Below are 15,107 nucleotides of genomic sequence, written 5' to 3'. Positions count from 1 at the left end.
CCCCCCACATTCCTTATTCTTGCATATTAGGTCTTTGGCTGGATTATGACCCGGTGTTAATGGATCTTTCTTCACATATTAATGCTTAAGTTCTTGGTACTTTTTGGCATTTATTATTAGTTGAGTTGCTTTATTTTACTTGGGGAGATAACTTTTTTAACATACAGGAATTGAAAATTTTAAAAAGATTTTATTTATTTAGAAAGCTCGCCAGTGGGGGCAGGGGCAGGGGGAGAGGTAGAGGGAGAGAGTCTTTTTTTTTTTTTTTTTTTAAAGATTTTATTTATTTATTTGACAGAGAAAGACACAGCGAAAGAGGGAACACAAGCAGAGGGAGTGGGAGTGGGAGAAGCAGGCTTCCCGTGGAGCAGGGAGCTGATGCGGGGCTCGATCCCAGGACCCTGGGATCATGACTTGAGCCGAAGGCAGACGCTTAACGACTGAGCCACTCAGGCGCCCCAAGGGAGAGAGGCTTAAGCAGACTCTGTGCTGAGTGCAGAGTTCAACTCAGGGCTCTATCCCATGACCCAGAGATCATGACCTGAACTGAAATCAATAGCCCATCACTTAACCAACTGAGCCACCCAGGCGGCCCAGGAATTGAAATGTTTTTATGGTTAAGTCTAACTCTAATCCTTACAAGTATGTCTCTAATTTATTCTGTATCTTAAACAAATCTTCCTCCATAAACCTAAAGAGTTTTTATTTAGGGGTGCCTGGGTGGCTCAGTTGGTTACGCGTCTGCCTTCAGCTCGGGTCGTGATCTCAGAGTCCTGGGATCGAGCCCCACATCGGGTTCCCTGCTCAGCGGGGAGTCTGATTCTCCCTCTCTCCCTCTGCCTGTCTCCCCGGTTTGTGCCCTTTCTCTCTGAAATAAATAAAAAATCTTAAAAAAAAAAAAAAGAGTTTTTATTTAGTCTTTATTTCCTTTATCAAAGAGGGGAATTGTAACAATATGGGAAATTCTCCACACACAGGCTGACACTTTGTTCCGTATCTCCAAGGTTAGGTGGATCTTAACAAATCTCTGCTATACCTGCATCGAGGACTTTTGAACATAAATAATGTGTTGCTGTTTTTTAGTGAAGTTTATGTATGGTGTGGGAGAAGTAGTAAAACCAGTACTTGATTGTTTTATTGTTGGGAGTAGTAAGGAGTTACTTGCCTTACCCTGATGCTATACTATGCAAAGGAGTTGAAATTAAAGTCATAGGAGATGGAGGACATTGAAGAATCTTACAGAATTTTCAACTTAAGCTAAAACAAAAAGAAACACAAAATGTAGAAAACTTCCTTGGCAGTAATGTAATGGGTACTCTTCATATATCGGCAATTTATTTATTTATATTTTTATTTATTTATTTTTAAAGATTTTATTTAATTATTTAGAGAGAGAGAGCATAAGAGAGAGAGAGCATGAGTCAGGGGAGGGTCAGAGGAAGAAGCACAGTCCTTGCTGAGCAGGGAGCCTGATGCGGGACTCGGTCCTGGGACTCTAGGATCATGACCTGAGCCGAAGGCAGTCGCGTAACCAACTGAGCCACCCAGGAGTCCCAATTTTTTTTTTTTTTTAAAGATTTTATTTATTTATTTGTCAGAGAGAGCAAGCTCACAAGCAGGGGGAGTGGCAGAGGGAGAAGCAGGCTCCCCACTGAGCAAGGAGCCCGATGTTGGACTTGATCTCAGGACCTCGGATCACGACCCCAGCCAAAGGCAGACGCTTAACAGACTGAGCCACCCAGGCGTCCCACATCTGCAATTTCTCATTAAATTGATAGGTAGTAGAGAATTAGCAATTTATGAAAACCTTTTCTTTCTTTTTTTTTTTTTTTAAAGATTTTATTTATTTGACAGAAAGAGGCACAGCGAGAGAGGGAACACAAGCAGGGGGAGTGGGAGAGGGAGAAGCAGGCTCCCCGCTGAGCATGGAGCCCGATGCGGGGCTCGATCCCAGGACCCTGAGATCATGACCTGAGCCGAAGGCAGACGCTTAACGACTGAGCCACCCAGGCGCCCCAATGAAAACCTTTTCTGAAACTGTGCAGTTTCTTTTTTTTTTTTAAGATTTTTTATTTATTTGACAGAGACGTAGCGAGAGAGGGAACACAAGCAGGGGGAGTAGGAGAGGGAGAAGCAGGCTTCCCGCTGAGCAGGGAGCCCGATGCAGGGCTTGATCCTTGGACCCTGGGACCATTACCTGAGCCAAAGGCAGACACTTAATGACTGAGCCACCCAGGCGCCCCACTGTGCAGTTTATTTAGAATGTCTGAAGAATTTATTCCTCAGTCACTCAGCCAGTTTTGGAGGGCATATAAGACATGTATAAAACCTTGTTCTAGGCACTGGATATACAGTTGTGAATATGACAGACCCTGGAACCCTGCTCTCATGGTTACATAGCTTTAGGTCGAAAAATAAGTTATGCTGGCAAATTAATTTTTCTGCTTAAAATATGTAAATAAGAATTTGATTCCAAAATTTAAAATAATCAAAATGCTTTTAACTCTGAAACTTTGGTATTTACATTTGATTTGCAGGCATTTCAGGATTTTTAAAAAATACCTTTGAGTTCTTGTTATGAGGTATAATTTGTCACCACTTAATGATGATAATAACAGTCCATTCCAGTTCTGAAATCTAGGGTGTGAATAGGCCAAATTCCAGTGTGTGTATTAACCAAGACTCTTATTTGTAATGAAGATTTTCGAACCCTACCCCCAAATCTCATCATTAGGTCTGAGGTGGTTCCCAGAGATTTAAATGCAGGTTTGGGGGATCATACTTTAAAAATATGTAAACATTGGTTTGGTAGGTAGTGAATATGTCTGTATTATTGAGATGTGTCTAAGTAAATCTTTAAATCAGATATGATTTTTTTTGTAAAAGAAAGCTCAGATATTTAATACTAAAGTTTTATATCTTTAGCTTATTTCATCTTTTGGAGAGGATTTCTGTTTTACTCTCAATTCTGTAAAGTTACATATCTTTCTATAATGTCTTAAAAACACCTGAAATCAAAACAAAACAAAACACCTGAAATCAAGTTTCTGGACTTGGGAGAACCAGGAAAGTTAAAATAAGTCTTTGGGTCGGAAGCAAATTATTCGTATATACCAATCATTCCTTGTTGATTCCATTGTTGTTGATTCCATTCATATACTGTGATTAGATCCTCTTGCTTTTTGTTTTGTCAGGTTAGTCATAGAGGGAAACTCTTTGATTATTTTAGGTATACCTTGATTGTGGGAGGTCTGGGATGGGAGAGGCTGGGAAAACTGTCGGAATACATGGTAACCCTGTTTTAGATATAAGGATAATTGAATAAAGCATGAAATTTTATGTGTTATTACCATTTTTCGTTTCTGCTATTTACTGTCTTTCTCCTACCCAAGTCCTAGCATAGTTCCCCCATTCTCCAGATCCTTTACCTTTGAATCTTAAGTTTTTGGAATGCTTTTTCTGCTTTCTTTGCTTTAAAAGCCTTTTCTAAGTTTATTTCAGATAACTGGGGTTTTGTAACACTAACATTTGTGGTACCTGTATCATCTGATAATTAAAAATTTCTCCTCTGTGAATTATAACTAAATTGTGAACTATTTCCCCTTACTGGAAAATAGTAGTAGAATATAAAGTGGTTAAACACAGCACTTAGCCTAACAAAGTGGGAGTCTGAGACAGTGTATTAGAAAAGGTTTCCTGTTAATTTTCAGTTGGATTTTGCATCAAAATCAAGAAATTATTACTGTCTTAGAGAACTGTATTTATTTATAAAAGTTATAACTATCATAGTGATATCTATGTGTTAGGGACCGTTTTGTAATTTACACGTGCTATCTTATATAACCCTCAGAACAGATGCAGTGCAGTAGGTTTTTTTATCCTCTTCATTGTACAGATGAGGGAGTTGCGTCCTAGAGATGAAGTAATTTGCCCAGTATCACATGATTAGTGGCATAACCAGTATTTTAATGCAAGCATCCTTACTCTAGAGCTCATTAAGCCTTGGGAGGTGAAAGAGTTTTGGAAGTCATCACATAGTTGAGAATAAAAGAAGAAAAGAAGATAAATAGAAACTTTTGGTTCAAAAGTGGGAGGGCAGTGATATTCTTCAGGAAGAGAAAATGTATGTCATTTTGGCAGTCTTCCTTAAGGATTTTGGAATTATATGGCCTGGGTTCAAATTTCAACTCTACAACTTATGAGCAGTTTGATCTTGTTTATTAACTTTTGTACACCTCAGTTTTCTCATTTGTAAAATAAGGACAATACCTGTCTTCAATGATTAAATGTGATAATACAGGGGCGCCTGGGTGGCTCAGTCGTTGGGTGTCTGCCTTCGGCTCAGGTCATGATCGCAGGGTCCTGGGATCGAGCCCCGCATCGGGCTCCCTGCTCAGCGGGAAGCCTGCTCTCCCTCTCCCACTCCCCCTGCTTGTGTTCCCTTTCTCGCTGTGTCTCTCTCTGTCAAATAAATAAATAAAAAAAAAAATCTTTAAAAAAAAAAATGTGATAATACATTAGAGAAATGAGAATAATGCCTGGCACATAGTAAGCACTCAATAGATGTTAGTAGACAGGTGAGTCACATTGATATTGGATGATTTGTTTGAATAGTTGTGTCAAATGTTAAAGGGTTTGGTAGAATCAGAAAGGAAAAACAAACATTAAGACTGATTTCTAGTCTCTTGAGGTGTCTGCAGAAGTGGGGCCCACAGGAGTTTTGGTTTTTTAGTAAATGAGATTTACCATTAATTTGGAATTCAACACTTCAATTCTTATATAAAAGAAATGATATGATCACTCTGATGTAGCAGAGAAAAACCTGTTTTAAGTAACTGACAGAAAACATTATTTTGAGAAAAGCAAGTAATTTGGTTCTTATGTGTTTATAATATTAGGGATTACTGCCATGGTAGAAAGGAAATAAAATAGTAGCATACTTTATTGTTTTAAGAAATTAAAACCATAGGGGTGCCTGGGTGGCTCAGTCGGTTAAACATCTGCCTTCTGCTCAGGTCATGATCTCAGGGTCCTGGGATTGAGCCCTGCATCAGGTTCCCTGCTCAGCAGGGAGTCTGCTTATCCCTCTGCCTCTGCCTGCAGCTCCCCCTGCTTGTGTGCTCTCTCTCTGTGTCAAATAAATAAATAAAATCTTTAAAAAAAAGTAATTAAAACCATATTTGATTTTAATTAATCATTATTAAAATTTATAAATCAAATTATTTTCAGGTTACATGTTGCTTAGCATGCTTTGTTTTGGGGGACTGGTTTAATACTTTTATGTAAAATACTGCAAGGGAACAGGTTTTGGCTCTAGCCTCATATAGTTTATTAAATGTAGAGGCTTATTCTTCTCTGTCTTAAATTTAGACAAATGAAAGAACAAATGAATAGCAGCAGTTTGTCTAATTTCATGTGTGTACATAGCAATTTTTTGTCCATTCAGTTCCCTTATTTATTTAAAACCCTCATTTATTTTTTTAATGTTCAGCCTTAAATGATTTTTTAAAAACATTTTATTTATTTATTTGAGAGAGAGAGAGAGAAAGAGAGAGAGCACAAGGTGGGGAGGGGAAGAAGCAGAGGGAGAGGGAGAAGCAGACTCTCTGCTGAGCAGGGAGCCTGATGCAGCGCTCAATCCCCGGGACCCTGGGATCATGACTTGAGCCAAAGGCAGATGCTTAACCGACTGAGTCACCCAGGTGCCCCTAATGTTCAGCCTTAAATCATCTTAATATGCTGTAGTTTGCTCACAGAATAAAAAATTCTCTATAATTTAATTAGCTAATGCATCTATTGGTAATTTAAATGTGAACCATCTTTTTCAAATAAAAGCCCAATCAAAAGGTAGTCATCTAGTATTTTTACCAAGAATGAACCACTATTTTCTCTAAGCTACTTATTCATTATGGATATAGCTTCTATGTGAAATTGACTTACTAGTCTGCCTTTTAATTATGAAATATACCTTTGTTTTTGGAGGCAAATGTTTGAGTGAGAGTAGTTGTGTGACATCTAGTTGCACAGCTGTGAATTTCCCTTGTAATTCGGGTTAACGCTGCATAGTTTTCATTTATGTTTTTAGCTAAGCTTCTCATTTTCCCAGTGAAAACATTGGGATTTCTTTTTTTTTATCAACTCATTTTCCCCGTCTTGATTAAAGTGTATTTATTGTTAAATCAGTTTTAGTCACTACGCTGAAATTTTCTTCTTGACCTTGCTGTTATAATGTTTTTATTAAAGTTTTATAACTTTAATGACATTTATTTTAAATAATAGTTTCTCTTTCATATTCATAGGTTGCTATTCTTTCACTTTTCTCCTTACATTATGTCTTTGAGTTGGGGTGAACTAATCCAGGAGATTTCCCCCCTTTTCAGTTAGAGAACATGATGTGCCTAGGGAATATAGATACAGCATGGTGGTTCTGGAGCCTAACTGCATGAGTTTGAATCCTAACTCAGCTGTTCGCTAACTTTGTTACTTTGGGCCAAGTACATAATCTCTCCGTGCCTGATTTGAGAAATGGGAATGATAATAGTATCTACCTTAGAGTTAAGAGGGTTTAAATGGTTTAGGTCAGTGCCTAGGACATAATAGTGCTTCTGTCATTGTTGTCATTACCATCTGGTGACTGTGGCTGACTTAGAGTTAAGAAGTGGTATAGCACCAGAATCAAGAGGAACCAGACCGTCAGTGCTTTTTAATATTTCCTACTACCTATATTACTTTGTATACAACACACATTTTATAGAGAATAATTAAGGAGGTTTGTTTTTCGGATTTCTTCTGTTGCAGTCTTTGTATGCATCAATAAATTTTCCCTAGTGAATAAGATTAAGATCTGAAAGAACATAAGTTTCAAACTGTGTCATTATTAATAAAATACCATTTAAAACCTGTAATTTCAATTTCTTTTATAAATTGATGGGTATTTTTAAAAATATGTATTTGGTATGTAGTGTTATCTCACTGTAGACACTGATATATCAATATCATTATTCAGGCTTACAATCAAAATCTGAATTATGGGGCGCCTGGGTGGCTCAGTCATTAAGCGTCTGCCTTCGGCTCAGGTCACGATCCCAGCGTCCTGGGATCGAGCCCCGCATCGGGCTCCCTGCTCCGCGGGAAGCCTGCTTCTCCCTCTCCCACTCCTCCTGCTTGTGTTCCCTCTCTCGCTGTGTCTCTCTCTGTCAAATAAATAAATAAAATCTTTAAAAAAAAAAAAAAAAAAAAAATCTGAATTATAATACCATAAAAAATAAATGCTGTATTCTACTGACTTCTAAATATGCAGCTACGTAATTTTATTAATGTTTATAAAAATGCTAGGGGATTAGATTTCATTAGTAAAAGGAACAGAGAGATTTTGGTTTTTTAAAAGATTTATTATTTATTTATTTGAGAGAGAGTGAGAGAGGGGCAGAGGCAGAGGGATAGGGAGAAGCAGACTTCCTCCTGAGCAGGGAGCCCGATGCCTGAGACCCTGCTTGACGTGGCGCTTGGTCCCGGGATCATGACCTGAGCCAAAGGCAGACGCTTAAACTGATCCACCTGGGCGCCCCGAATAGAGAGATTTTGATTGCATGTTTTTTCATTTTTAGTCTTGTTAGTCCCTAGATGGAGTATACTAAAAGTAGCACATGATCTAGTCATGCCAGTGCATGACTCTGTGTAAGGACAGTGATCATTTGTTATATTTCCCATAAAGCAACCCATTACAAGATTGTGTTAATTCTTTAATTTGTAGTGTAAGTGCTTTGAAGGCTCTTTCTTGTATAATTGAGCCTTACTGTAGGAACAGTTACAAACACAAGGAATTAAGATCTTTTAGTTTGTGTTGCGTTTTTTAAGACTATTGTGAGGACAGTTCCATCTGATTTATTGTACTTTTTTTTTTTTCACTTTTTAAAATGTGAGGTTGTGTTTTATTGACTAATTTTGTATTAATAGAGGGTAAAGTATATCAAATGTTTACCATTTTTTTTTTTGGAATTATACTGAGAACATACTTTTTTAAATTTCACATCTCTCTGAAGTCTCTTCCTTATTTAATAGATGGAGAAACGAGAGATCAAATAAGATTAACAACTTGCCCAGAGTCATTTAGCTGCTCAAGGGTAAAATTCACACCCACTCTGTGTACCCTTAAGAATGCCTCTCATGTTATAATTTTTGGGGTTATTTGAATACTAAAGTAAAGAATGATTTTGTGTATAGACAACTTAATCCATACCTTCACTTGCCTAAATTTCATTAGGGTAGACAATATTAAATATTATTTGTAGTGGTAATAGGGAAGGAGAATTTTTAAAAATGTAAATAACTGTGGTTTATCATGGTTGATACATGTTTTGCCATTTTCAGGTGTTAATGGTGTTCATAGGCTAATTTATTTAAAGATGAGAAGAATATAGGCGTGGTAAAGATAGAACTAATAGGAAAAAAAGATAGTTTCAGAGATTTTTCTAAACTTATGTAGGAAAATGCAGAGACGTTACAACCAAATAAAAAGAACCAATGCAGAAAGCAGATTATGTTTTTGATCAGGTAGAGAAAACTAGTGTATAGGTATTGGATTGTAAAAAAAAGATTATTGGTATTTTATCATTTATTCTATTCCTTTGGTAATTTTCCTTCACATGAGATGTTTATCGTAACATTTTGGACCTGGAAGGGACTCTAGATAATCTAGAGATAGTCCCCACTCATCTCACTTTGAAGATGAGGAAACGGAGTGGTTACAAAGTATGTGTCTGAGGACACGTAGCTTTTTAGTGGCATAACAGGACCTCTTAACTGTAACTTTGATTGCTTGCTTGTGCTCTTTTCCTAATACTCTTAAGTCCTTTTTTCCTTAAATAGTGTTCCTATCCAAAAATGAAATTGAAGCAGATACATTTCTGTATACACTTGTTTTGTGATTATTTCCTATTGATATTCTTTCATGGTGTGTTTGTTTAAGGTGATGGGGTGAAGGGTTTATAAATTGTTTATTTGCTGATTGTTTATGGGTTATGCATTTATTTGGTATCTAATTAAATTATTGGCAATAAATATTTTCTTTGCTTAGAAATTAAACATATTGGATTTAGATATGATGTATTTTAGATTTACTTTTTCTGTTGCTAGAATAATGTAAACACTGAAATCATATTTTTCTCTCTTCATTTTGCAGTAGTATTATTGATTCTACAGAATACAGCCAACCTCCTGGTTTCAGTGGCAGTTCTCAGGTAAATGATATTTTTTTTTTTTTTTTTAAAGATTTTATTTATTTATTTGAGAGAGAGAGAATGAGAGACAGAGAGCATGAGAGGGAGGAGGGTCAGAGGGAGAAGCAGACTCCCTGCCGAGCAGGGAGCCCGATGCGGGACTCGATCCCGGGACTCCAGGATCATGACCTGAGCCGAAGGCAGTCGCTCAACCAACTGAGCCACCCAGGCGCCCCTCAGGTAAATGATATATTTAGCAGTATGCTTTCGTGGTACAATGAATATAATCATCTGAGTTTTAAAGTCATAGATTAGTTTACTGGAATGTCCTGTCACAAACATAACTGTTTTGAGTGCTGTGGCATTGATTGGGACTTAGATAGTTCTGATGCATAAACAGCTATTTATGTGCTCAATGATGAGTCAAAAAAATTTTTTTTGAATGCTAGTAACATGGGACCTTGAGAGGAAGAAAATACTGTAAGATGAAATTATGAATAATCAGCACATTGTTTTTCTCAGGGATCTTTATAATCTATTGATGAATTACTCATCATTATGTTGAAATGTTAAGCTTTTCTGTGGGAAGTAAACTACAGATTTGAGTAAAATAAACTTCAGCTTCACCTCTCTTCTAATTAATTGTATGATTGTTTTGACTTATACTTTCTCCATCTTTAACCTGGGGATGCTGATATTTGTCAAATCTAATTTTGAGGCTGGACTTTTTTTTTTTTTTTGACTTTTTATATTGAAATAATGTCAGACTTAGAGAAAAATAACCAAAATGGTAAAAGGAATTCCTTTATGTCCTTTATCTAGATTGTCTAAAAGTTAACATTTGATCACATTTTTTTGTTAATTCTCATTCTCTCTTTTGCTTATGTACACATAAATTTTCTTCTCTGCATTGTTTAAGTTAGGTACAGGCATAATGATCCTTTACCTCTAAATACTTTAGTGTGTATTTCCTTAAAAACAAGGGTATTGTCTTATGTAATCACAATATAATTTTAAAATTCCAAAAGTTAACATGGATACAATGCTATTATCTAATCCCTGTATCTTATTCAGATTGTAGAAATTGTTCTAGTATTATCCTTCATAGTAAGAGGGAAACAATGAGGTGTTTTTAAATGCATGTTCATTTGTATATTCACTTTATGTGTAGTGTGGTTATTTTTATCAAAGTAAAAAGAAAATTCTTTTGGATCATGCAGCTTTTGTGTTTTCCTTTTCCCACTACTTAGATGACCACTTCTATTACTTTCATGGTTAGTTGGTATAACTACTCTGAACATCCTGTGTTATCTTCATATGCATACATGTATTTGGCCTATTATACTAAGTTCATAGATTAGTTCTCATCTCTTTCTGAACAACAGTGAAAACACCAGATCTTCTTGTTTCTTTTTTTTTTTTTTTAAGGGTTTTTATTTTATTTATTTATTTGAGAGAGAAAGCACAAGAGGGGGTAGGGTAGGAGGGAGAAGCAGACTCTCTGCGGAACAGGGAGCCGGATGCGGGACTCGATCCCAGGACTTCGGGATCATGACCTGAGCCGAAGGCAGTTGCTTAACTAACTGAGCCACCCAGGCGCCTGATATTCTTGTTTTTATAAGACATAATGGGATATATCAGGAGAAATTATAAAGCATTAAGTTGAAACATACCTTAAAAACTTGAGAGGGAAAAGCAGTCTTTGAATCTGGAAACAGCTTTGTATTCAGTTGGACCTTGCTATTTTCCTTTTGACTCTAATCTCACAAAACATCAACATCAGATAAATCCATTCTGTGACTGTGATGAAGTAAAACAAATATGAGGTCACTTCATAAACTGTCTAAGCACATATAAAAACAAAGTCACCATGCAAGCCCCCAAAAATACCAAAGACCCTAATGTCCTGGCTAATATGAGCAATTGCTGTTGCTTTACTATTTACAACTTTAGTTTTACTGTAGTGTTCTATCCTTCTAGATACTCAACCACAGAATTACCCCCACTTCTTGAAAGCATCCCATCCACAGCCCTCCCCCAAACACTTAACATGAGCCTGTATCCTATAAGTTGGCTCTTAACTGAGATACCTCTCTCTTACCCATAGTGTGTTATATTCTTTGTTGCAGTGAGCAATAATTAAAACTTGTTCAACTACAGGTATGTGTTTCTGTTGGTCTTTGGCTGCAGGGCATTGACAGTCTCTTCATAGAGGAACAAGAAAAGGTTTTTCTGTAATTGCCATTTACATGATATTTAATTGAATTTCTAGCAGTGAGCTAGAAACAATAGAAGTTGAATCTGGGTGAAAAAAGTAATAATAGCTTTTTTTTTTTTTTTGGTTTATTTTTTTATTTTTTAAAATTTATTTATTTATTTGACAGAGAGAGACACAGCGAGAGAGGGAACACAAGCAGGGGGAGTGGGAGAGGGAGAAGCAGGCTTCCCGCAGAGCAGGGAGCCCGATGCGGGGCTCGATCCCAGGACCCTGGGATTATGACCTGAGCCGAAGGCAGACGCTTAACGACTGAGCCACCCAGGCGCCCCTGGTTTATTTTACTTTTCAGAGCAGCACTTGATATTATCATGTAATAAAGAGATTTCTGGTTTGAGATAGTATACTAAGCCAATCAGTGTGTTAATCTCTCTCCAACCTTCACTCACCAGAAATCCCATTGACCTATTACTATCCTCACACTGAAAACTTAAAAGAATTTATAGAGGATTAAAAAAATACTTATTAGGAAGGCTGCCTAACATGAGAGTGTGAAGTGTGCCTAAGGGTGACAAAGGCTGGGTCTCCTGGATGACTCCAACCGTAGCATCTACTGGAGGACAGGGAAGTTGTTGAGGAAATCCTACTAGTGTTTATGGGATAGAACTGATAGGACATACTGTGCTGAGGGCCTACCCTTCATTTCTAGCTATGTTCTTTAGAACAGATAGACCTAAAGCAAATTGACACAAAAAGGATTGAAAATAGAGGAATAGTTGAGGATAAGCCTGTCAAATGTAAGAATACTAAAGAATATAGCAAAAACAAAAACTAAAACAAGAAGAAAGAAAAGTGCATTACCAAAATAGGACTTAAGAAGAAAAGCATAAAAGATAACATTTTTCACATAAAGAAAAGTGATAGTTCCCCAAAGTAGTAATAATTTGTGTGATATAGTATAAGCATCGGAGTTTATATAAAGCAAAAATTGATATAAATTTTTGGAAAATTAATTAAAACTTAAACATGGTGGAAGATTTTGAAGTATATCTCAAGAATGAATTAAAGTAGTAATAATAGTCATTAGTCATCATTATTTTACACTTACTGTTCATGAACATTAAAGTAATTAAGGTACTTTACATGCATTACCTACTTTAATTCTCCGAACTTCCCTCTGAGGTAAGTACTATTACTATTATTTTTTATTTTATTGAGGAGAAAACTGTGGCATACGGAAGTTAAGGAGGTTGCTAAAGGTAACATAACTAGTAAGAGGAGGGTGCTGAGATTTTAACTCAGGCATTATGGCTTCAGAGCCTATGCTTTTAAATACCCATTTATTCAAGAGATTTTTTAAAAAGTTTTAAATTATTTATGTATTTATGTTTTGGAATACCTGCTATATACCAGGCACTATTACAGGCTCTGGGGATACATGATTGAACAAACACAAAACAAAGACTTCTGCTGTAACCAAGCTTCCAGTCTAGTAGGAGAGATACTTACAGTAATAAAAGTAGACTACCTTTGAACAAAGTGGAGGTGAGGGAGCAAGCCCATGTGAGTATCGCTGGGATTCCCAAGTTCTGGGAAGAGGGTTAAGAAGTAAATGAGCTCTGAGGTAGGAGTATGCCTGACATAGTTTAGAAGTCTGTTGTGGCTGGAGAGGAGTAATCAATGGGGAGAAAAGTAGAAATGAGATAAAACTTAACAGAGGCCACTTGGCACATGACTTTCTTAGGCCGTTATAAAGACTTTGTGTTTTGTTTTTTTTTGAATGAGACCAGTTAAACTTGGTTGAATAGGTACTTGTCTCACTTTATTCTTTGTATCAAAGGACATACATTTATTGTTTTTTTTAAGATTTTATTTATTTATTTGACAGAGATACAGCTAGAGAGGGAACACAACGCAGGGGGAGTGGGAGAGGGAGAGGGAGAAGCAGGCTTCCCGCTGAGCAAGGAGCCCGGCGTGGGACTCGATCCCAGGACCCCGGGATCATGACCCGAGCCGAAGGCAGACGCTTAACGACTGAGCCACCAGGGCGCCCCCATTTATTGTTTTTTTTTTTTTAAGATTTTATTTTTTATTTATTTGACAGAGACAGACACAGCAGAAGAGGGAACACAAGCAGGGGGAGTGGGAGAGGGAGAAGCAGGCTTCCCGCGGAGCAGGGACCCCGATGCGGGGCTCGATCCCAGGACACTGAGATCATGACCTGAACCGAAGGCAGATGCTTAACGACTGAGTCACGTAGGCGCCCCTGTTTTGTTTTGTTTTTTTAAAGATTTATCCATTTATTTTAGAGAGCGGGAGAGAGAGACAGAGAGAGTACACAAGCAGGAAGGGCAGGGGGAGAGGGAGAGAGAATCTCAAGCGGACTCCACGCTGAGCGTGGAGCCGATGTGAGACTCAATCTCACGATCTTGAGATCATAACCCCAGCCAAAACCAAGAGTGGACGCTTAACTGAGTGAGCCACCCAGGTGCCCCGAAGCTGGGAAAAATCTTAAGATGGTGAGTGTAGAGGGAGACAAATAAAGAAAGCGGTCATATAAAATGTTTCAATATATAATTGAGATTGACTTATGATATGTAGTAGATTAAAATAATTTAGACAGTGCTTATGCATACTATTAAAATGAGTCTTAATGAAATATATAATTTTCAAGAAAAATTAAAAATACTGAGATTAAAGTAATTATAGAACAATTTGAATAGACCAGTTGACATAATTGTTAATTTAATGTGATTCCATAAAAATCTCAATATTTTTTAAGAGTGCAGGGAGTGTGACCGACTTTAAAGTTCATTAGTAGGATGAATGGATTCAGAGGTATAATAATCACAAGGGCATTTACCCAGTAAATTATTAAAATGTATTCTAAGACTGCTGTAACAAAAGGAGCACAATAAAATTTAAAATCGAACTGAAAGGTAATGAAGAATTTATTAGCCTGTGGTAAAGGTGGTTACGCAGATCAGTGGGGAAAGTGGGGATTAAGTAAATGGTGTTGCGATAGCCAGGAAACCAAACCATTTGTGGAAAACCACTTACTGTGAGAGTCTAAATCAGCTAAATAATGAGATAAATACTAATAGGATTGTAGAAATTAAGAAAGAAGGCTGTATCTTACATAAACAGAATTTTAACAATGAACAATATTTTAAAAAACTAGGAAAGGTATTTTAAGTACGATAGGTAATTGGTTTAGTTGCTTCAAAATAATGAAAACTTTTTATATCCATTTCGTCTTTTTGATGAAAGCTCCAAATAGGGTAAAAAAAAGAGAAAATGGTAAAAAAAAGTGAAAATTCAAAAAAGGTGAAAATTCAAAAAAAGTGAAAATTCAAATGGCCGGGTCACATATGAAATAATACTCACTTTCCCAAATAATAAAACAAAATATGAAGTAATACAAGGTTCCAAAGGAGTCACCTAATAGATATGGTTCAGAACTTTTCAAAATTGGAAATACTCCTTGCTGTGTGTGGTTGTACGTGAGTTTGGGAGAGGGAAAGGGAAGGGAAGAGAGTTGGTAGTCCAGGAAGAGTATTTGACAATGTATACATAAGACAGAAGCTGAAAATGTGAGTTCATCATTATATGGATAGAAATTTATTATAAGAAAAGTCAAAGTACTGTGTAAAGATTATATGCCAGTATTATTT

At 36.8% G+C, this 15,107-nt stretch overlaps 1 protein-coding gene across 5 annotated transcripts in view; it reads left to right on the top strand.

Moving 5' to 3' along the window:
* Positions 1-15,107, top strand: part of COP1 (COP1 E3 ubiquitin ligase) — a 262,526-nt gene that overhangs the window by 76,481 nt on the left and 170,938 nt on the right. For all 5 annotated transcript variants that reach the window (XM_032393455.1, XM_032393457.1, XM_032393454.1 and 2 more), the window contains one exon: positions 9,182-9,239. In XM_032393455.1, coding sequence (XP_032249346.1) covers positions 9,182-9,239 — 58 coding nt within the window. The remainder of the gene's footprint in view (positions 1-9,181; positions 9,240-15,107) is intronic.

The sequence above is a fragment of the Phoca vitulina genome, unplaced genomic scaffold (genome assembly GCF_004348235.1).
Source record: "Phoca vitulina isolate PV1807 unplaced genomic scaffold, GSC_HSeal_1.0 scaffold73, whole genome shotgun sequence".
NCBI lineage: Eukaryota > Metazoa > Chordata > Mammalia > Carnivora > Phocidae > Phoca > Phoca vitulina.
This window is presented reverse-complemented; position numbering and strand designations above follow the sequence as displayed.